At 38.7% G+C, this 7,203-nt stretch overlaps 1 protein-coding gene across 4 annotated transcripts; it reads right to left on the bottom strand.

Moving 5' to 3' along the window:
* On the bottom strand, window positions 443-7,197 carry LOC107605689. 4 transcript variants are annotated; one of them, XM_016307651.2, is made up of 10 exons: window positions 6,155-7,197; window positions 4,071-5,237; window positions 2,842-3,936; window positions 2,599-2,640; window positions 1,946-2,022; window positions 1,596-1,680; window positions 1,438-1,521; window positions 1,233-1,334; window positions 1,055-1,153; window positions 443-948 (listed from the first exon to the last, which is right to left on the bottom strand). In XM_016307651.2, exons 1-10 carry the CDS (start codon window positions 6,929-6,931, stop codon window positions 838-840), a joined length of 3,639 nt encoding a protein of 1,212 aa, XP_016163137.1. In that variant the 5' UTR covers window positions 6,932-7,197; the 3' UTR covers window positions 443-837. The 4 variants fall into 4 exon arrangements, 2 of the variants coding, with proteins under 2 accessions (XP_016163137.1, XP_016163138.1); XM_016307652.2 differs by having other exon boundaries at window positions 4,071-5,234; XR_001612546.2 differs by lacking the exon at window positions 443-948 and having other exon boundaries at window positions 1,056-1,153; window positions 1,438-1,492.

The following is a 7,203-nucleotide window of genomic DNA, read 5'->3' as shown; positions in this document are numbered from 1 at the left end:
TTAAAGTTGGCAACAAGCAATAATTTTTTTTTAAAGAAATCCAACAATGTTTCAGTTTAGTCTTATAATAATTATTAGAATAAATTATCATTTGTACCCATAAAAGATACAGATGCTGACAAATGTACCCATATAAGAATAAAACGACAATTATAATCACGAAAGATGGCTTCCGTGTGCCAAGAATACCCAGACGTTGGTTACATAATTGGTCTATTAGGGTATTCTTGGCACACGAAAGCTATCTTCCGTGGGTACAAACCGTGGGTACAATTGTCGTTTTATTCTTATATAGATACATTTGTCAACGTTTGTATCTTAGGGAAAAAAAGTTGGAAATTCAATCTGTAGTGAAATAGGTTAACCTCGTACTAGACCATCTAGCTTGTGCGAGCAAATAGGGAAGGACAAATGCAATTATGCAGAGAACAACATATGATTGTTATGTGAAAATAATCAATAATCAATGATATATATACATAAGTAATGATCATATTTCCTATTTATTATGTACAAGAGACACTGATTACAAACCCCAAAATAGCAGACCTACAAGACACAAGGTTCATGAAAATTTGAAGCAACAAATGAATGATTGGGGAATGGAAATGTACAACTAAGGCAAGCCAAAAAACAAATGAGAAGGCTTGCAAGAAATTTGTTAGTCCTAAACTTGTAAATGCTATCATGCTACGATCAGATCTAACCATAAGATCTATGAACTTCCCATGCAGTTGACATGCGAATGTCGCGCACCAGAAGCCGTGTAAACCATACACCTAGCTGAACTCTTTTCAGAAGTATTTACAAATCTCGCAAAGAAGCATCATCACAAGCTCAAGTATAGAATGCTCTCAATTTCTGTAAGAACTTCAATGTCTCTATATATGAAGGGTCTGCGCGGCTCAACGGCTTGCAAGAATTTATATGATCTGTTGACTCCAATACCTGTTTCAAAAATTTGAAGATACATAGGATAGAAAATAAATTAAATTGCAATACTACAAATAAATTATTGAATTTATTTTCATCTGCGATTTCATAATATACTTACGACTAGTTCCCCGAATCCTGGATATGCAGACTCGATTGGTACAATTTCCAGTCGGAAGGCCCATCCACCATAACCTTCAACAATTGGAGTTACCTTCGTCTGCAAAAACAGCCACCATTAAACTCATAAAAAGACAACGCATACACACAAACAGAAAACACTATGTACTGCTGACCACCTCGCAAAAACTGAGAACATCAAGCATCCCTTTCTTGTGAAGGTGACGAATATAGTCATTAAGCTGTATCAATCTTGCAGACCCACTTCTTAGCTCCCCAATCTATCAAACATTAAAAACTCTTAAAGATCTTTCAAACGTAGCAATGAGAAAGATTAAATTATCATACATAGTCGAATGTTAAAAGGTGTCTTCTGATACTAACCGTTGGAGCAGGACGTAGCACAAGGCCCATTCGCCAAGGCATATCTGCAAGTTTGCTACCAAAATGTGGGCAGCTATAAAACACCTAAAACCAAACTAAAGAATAAATCAACAGAAACGGTCATTTCTTAAGCATATAATTAAGGACTTCAAACTTACAATTCCTTTTGTATTTTTCACAAGATTATCATGTCTTTCCTCCTTTGCTTTATAAAGGATCTGCTTCACAACCAAGCCCCCCATACTGCAAAGTAGAGAAAAAAAACCACAAAGGGAACAAGGGAAAACACAGTATGAGGCACATTATATAATTCAACAAATGATGAGATGCAAAGATATGAAAACTGCAATTCCACAGTCAATAAAGCAATCTCTTAAGCTTGAGCTACTTGCACTACCAAAAATGGCAAAAACTTCCTTTGCGTGCATCATTCAACTCATGAATGTATAGAAGGCTAAGTGCAGTGTGTTCAAACATGCAATGTGAAAAAGCCGGTAGCCATACCAACCTGTGAGTAACAAAAACAACAGGCCGATCCCCAATTCCTGCAGCAACAAGCTTCTCCAAGAGCATCGAACTAACTTCCTGCAAAATTAAAAAATAAAATAAAAACCATGTTGGTTCCTTTTTACTATATTCCGGTTCAGAGTAGTTGCAGTGGAAGTTGTCACTGTCATGTGCCCTTAATTTGCAAGCCAGATGATAACTATCAAAATTATGTCAAACTGAATAATGTAGAAAGAATCTCACAAGTTATAATCCCTCCAATTAAACCATAAGTATAACTTTAAAACGAGGCCCAATTTTTTTTAAAACAAAAATCCTATTATATAAACCAATGTATTTCAGAATAGTGCTAGTTTTGACAGCATCCATTCTATAATATAAAACTATCATATATGTGATAATAGGGCCTTAAAGAGCAACTGAAGCAAGGTTGGCAAGCCAGTTTATTAAGTATAGGTTTAAAATTGATAATTTTCTACAAACCCTAAAAAGGCTCATCGAGGATGAAATCCTGGTATTGCACACAGCCAAGTTTTCGCAACTTCAAAGAAGTCTAAAAAGTCACGATAGTGATGAAGAAAATAAAATATGACTCCATTTCTTAATCCACTAATATAATTATAAATAAAGTGTGGAGGAAAAAAAAAATATAACCTGAAGCGGCAAGCTAGCTCCAGACCACTGTGTGAGGTTAGTCTGCATAAAGCATTTACTTGAGAGTTAGATGTAGAAGAAGGGGATCCCACACAAAACAAGCTCTAATAAAGCTTTTAGAGCTAACAACAATGAATAATTCAAGATTCAGAAACCAAACATGTCAGGGTCTAACTAAGGCAAATATTTCAAGATCTCTTTTTAAGTTTTTATAGAAACATCTTAAGCTTTACTATGGAAAACCTTGTATTTGAGAGAAAACATGCGAGCCTCAGCAAAATCACTGGAAAGCCATTCACTAGGCCAAAAGGTTCCAAGCTTTCCTGCCTCCTCATCAATCTTCTCCACCAGGGTATGCATAGTTGAGGATTTGTCCTCGGATATGCGCCATGTTTTGTAAGGCCCACCACGGAGGCCATGGACAAAAACTACATCTATGGCAGGAGTATTTGCATCTAGCTTTCTTTTAGATGAATTTTTAGCGGAAGTAGCCTTAGATATGTCTTCTGAGGAATCATCTTGTCCATTTGTTTTTTTGGGACACCTCCAGTGAGGAAGATGAGGATTTATCAAGAATATCATGTCGTCATACCGAGGGCAGAAGTCATTATTACTTGTTACACCACCATCCTTATGGCTTCCACTATCAGGTGTTCCATTAAGCTGGTCATTACAAAAAATATTTAGGATTGTGGCCCTCGCATAGCTTTGTAGTTTAGGGTCACTGCAACCTGGGATTCTCCCATTAGCACAATCATCAAGCCATTTGCACCAAGTTTTATCAGCTATAATAAACTTCTTCACTTTGGGAAGAAGAGAAAGAACAGTCAACAGCCGAGCAGCATGCCTGCGGATATGAGCTGTAGGTGGAACTCGGAGACTAGATGAATCTTTCGCATCAGAGATAGGTAGTTCTCCATTGCCATTGGATTTCCTCCCCTGCCCGTCATGTGCTCCAGATGATGCATCATATGCCTCAATTGCAGCCAGTTTTTCATAATCATCATTCAACAAAAACCGCCTTAGCAAACATAAGATTCCAAAATCAACAATCATCTCCTGACAAAGAGAGTCTTCATAACAAACTTCAGTCAAAGCCTTAATCCCTTTCAAGGTAGCTACAGCAGAATCTGCAGCATCTAATTTAGGCAGACTATCTACTTTCAAATTTTTAAATGCTGCTGCTAAAGGATCCAGAGCAAGAAAATCAGCCAGCGGGGATGCATCCACAGTATTGGAAGTAGTTTTCAATTGTTTTGCAGACAGAATAACAACTGCACTAGCTAGCTGATTTGCAACTTGTGCAGCAGAAGCAATATTGGAGTGATTGATTAAGGTCTGCAAAGGTCGACACAGGTATATTAAACTGTTGACTTGGAATTGCAACAGCGCGATTACAACATGAAATGTCATTTTTGAGTTCAATGCATATAAATCATCATGTAACAGAAAGAACAAAATCATTCCCATACCTTTACATTATCACTTTTAGGTTGACTGGTTTGTTTATCATTTGATTTCTTGATGGAACTTTGCACTTCATTTAGCAGCATGACTAACCATCCTTGAGAAACTGGCACAGCTTTTGGTCCATGGTCTTCTAATATCTGAGAAAGAATCTTTATGGCTGAAGATTGTATAGCATTAGAGGAAAATGTTCCAAAAACCCAAGGAAGAAGAATGCCTGACCATTTTTGACCCTCCTCAAGAGACAAATGGAAGTCCCCAGTACAGAGTAGTTCTAATGCCTTTGCCATTGCTTCTTGCACTTGCTTATTCTTTGATGTCTGCTTGGCAATGTCTCTCATTGAATTTAAACCTTTATCCATCACTATCTTCTGTGCCTCAGGACTTCTCTCGACAGATAACAGAAAAGCAGAAAAAGCTACCTTGGCCAGTGAAAAGTCTTCATGCTTGCAGGCCTGGGATATAGTAGAAAGAAGACTGGAACTCCAATCAGAAATAGAATCATTCAAAGGCATATTGCGGTCTTCTAACAGCAACCATGCCACCAAACTTGCATGCCACTTGACAGATCTCTCTGGTGCCAATAAAGCAGACATGATGGCGTTTCCATCTTGGTCTAGTTCTTGAATCCGAGATCTATTCAACTGTGATGCCGTTGCCCAATTTGCCAATGCCCAGGATGCAAAAGGAACAGCAACATGTTCATAAAGCAAATCATCCCAGAGACCAGGAACTACAGCAGCGGACATATCTTGTGCTAATGAATTGTCATACTTACTTTCATATACGAGTGATTTAGGAGTGTAATGCTTTAACAGTTCCTTGTGGCTGGAATTAGAATTATTGACCTGCATTAAACAGCTGGTCCTTGAAAGCCCTAAGACAGTGGTACCACCTTCAAGTATCTTGATTCCAATCCCTTTCTTTCCACTGTCACCACTACCACCATCATCATCTTCGGGTGGCTCATCCAAGTGCAAACCCCCTTCCTCAATAACTTGTAGAGCAGCAGCAATGTCCCTGGTCTCAGCATTTCCAGGCAATGACGGCTTAAAAGATACCTGTTCTGCATTGTTGCAGCTGGATGTAACAATGTCCATAATTGCAGCTACCAGCATACTCCTACCCTTCAAAGAATCCGAGATATCAAGCGCACTGTGTCTTGAATGCTGCTGCTATAGCAAATAGCGGAACATCCAACGTCAAAATAAAAAAAGGGCACAATCAACAATAGTTAGATTGAAGCTATCATTCATATAACATATCCATGGCAGAGAAACCAATAAATATATTATATGATATATAAAAACAATGATCAGAATATATGGGGTAAAGTATACTTTTGTCCATAACATTGTGATTTTCTTCAAAAATACCCCAAACGTTTAATCCATTCAATTTTGTCTCTAACGTTTTTTCATGTCAAAATTATGCCTAAATGTTAAATCCATCTAAAACGTTAGACAAAATAAAAAATATCCAGGCATAGTTTTGACACAAATAAAAAAAGTTAAAAGTTAAAATTTAATGAACCGAAAAAGTTAGGAACAAAATTGAATGAAATTAAACATTAGAGCTATTTTTGAAGAAAATCGCAAACATTAGGGACAAAAAGTATATTACTTAATTATATATTACACCTTGAGCAAATAAAACAAAGCAAGATATATTAAGGAAAGCGCAGGTTCCTTTCGGAGAGGTATCAGTATCTTCTTGGGAAGCTGCATTTCACACTTTGAAGCATAAAACAAAATAAGCTTGTTAACTAGTATTATTCCTAAACTTGTGTCCTTAGTGCACTACTAACAAAATCCCACAGCTACAGAGAGATTTTGTTATTTATCTGCATTTATAACATGACTCAAACACTGCTACACTAAAAACATAATTGAAATACACATGCATATGCAAATCCTAATCCTAACAGTACCAATCAAGCTTAGTGATATGTATATCTTGGAATTAACTGATTATTTCTCTAAAATCTGCGTTCAAGCTAAAATAAGCTAGTACAAAACGCCGTTAACAGGATGATTACATAACACAATGCACAAATAAAAAAACCTTACAACACATAATCAAAATTTACCTTCTTGTTCTTGGAATTCCGCCGAGGCTGGCACGAGAAGATGAACCTCAGAAGTTTGGGAATGGCGTGAGGCCTTCCAAGCACGGCGGCAGAGACGTTAGGGTCCGCAATAAGGTATGCCAGCGCCCTCGCCGACTCCGCCTGTGCACCGCCGCCATCCTTGGGAGACGTCACAGACTCCAACAGCCAATCCACGACAGCGCCTCCGCCAGCTCCAACGATCGCCGCCCTGCGTCCAGAATTCGCAGCGGCTATATCAGCGAGCAGCGCCGCGACTCTTATCTCAAACCCTGACCGTACCTCGTGGTTCGCCGACGACAATACCGACCGCAGCGATTGCCACAGCACGGCGGCAGCTGCTCCCGTCCGCTGCGCGTGGTGGAAGATCTTCCCGAGCGAGTCCGCAGACTTCTGCGCTGCATTCTCGAGAGCACCACCTCCGTTGCCATGGTGGTGATGATCGGATTTCTGCTGCGAGTTGAAAAGCGTGATGGAGGCGACGACCGCGGAGACTACGGCGGCGGAGAGGGCGATTGCGGAGGCGCGTGAAGGAGAGTGCTGAATGAAGAGACGGTTATTAATGCGAGGAACAGGTGGAGGGACATTTTGGGAATTTCGAATATTAATATTAATATCATTTTCACCGTTTTGATTATTATTATTATTAGCAAAAGAAGAAGCAGAAGAGGAAGAAGAAGGTGATTGTGATTCTGAAGAAATACTTCTTTGACGAGGGAAGCGAAGAAGGGGTCGCGTTCTATAACAAATTCGGTGCATATTTTTTCTTTTTCTTTTTTTTTATATTCCCTCTAGAAGAAAAACAAAAATGGTTTTAGAGTAATAAATTGTGATTGGAAGAATTAAAAAACGAAGTGAAAGAAGGGGTTTTGGGGGTTGAGAGAGGAAGGAAGTTGGTATGGTATTTGATTTGATTGACTTTGAGTCTCTTTGCGTAGGAAATGAAGATGGAGAGGTTAGAGGCGAATATGGCGGGAGAGACCATATCTCTCTTATTCTATTTTGTTGAGTTAGAATTGGAGAATTGTAGA

The sequence above is a fragment of the Arachis ipaensis genome, chromosome B06 (assembly GCF_000816755.2).
Source record: "Arachis ipaensis cultivar K30076 chromosome B06, Araip1.1, whole genome shotgun sequence".
NCBI lineage: Eukaryota > Viridiplantae > Streptophyta > Magnoliopsida > Fabales > Fabaceae > Arachis > Arachis ipaensis.
The sequence above is the reverse complement of the archived record's forward strand: the minus strand, read 5'-3'. Positions and strand labels throughout refer to the sequence as shown.

What these genes read in the sequence shown, in the direction of transcription:
- LOC107605689 (XM_016307651.2), bottom strand. Translation starts at nt 6,931, where the DNA reads ATGCACCGAATTTGTTATAGAACGCGACCCCTTCTTCGCTTCCCTCGT. An exon ending in ATGTTCTCAGTTTTTGCGAG is followed by an intron (nt 1,154 to 1,232) that starts GTGGTCAGCAGT and finishes CTGTTTTTGCAG; the next exon opens with ACGAAGGTAACTCCAATTGT. An exon ending in CAGGATTCGGGGAACTAGTC is followed by an intron (nt 949 to 1,054) that starts GTAAGTATATTA and finishes TTTTTGAAACAG; the next exon opens with GTATTGGAGTCAACAGATCA.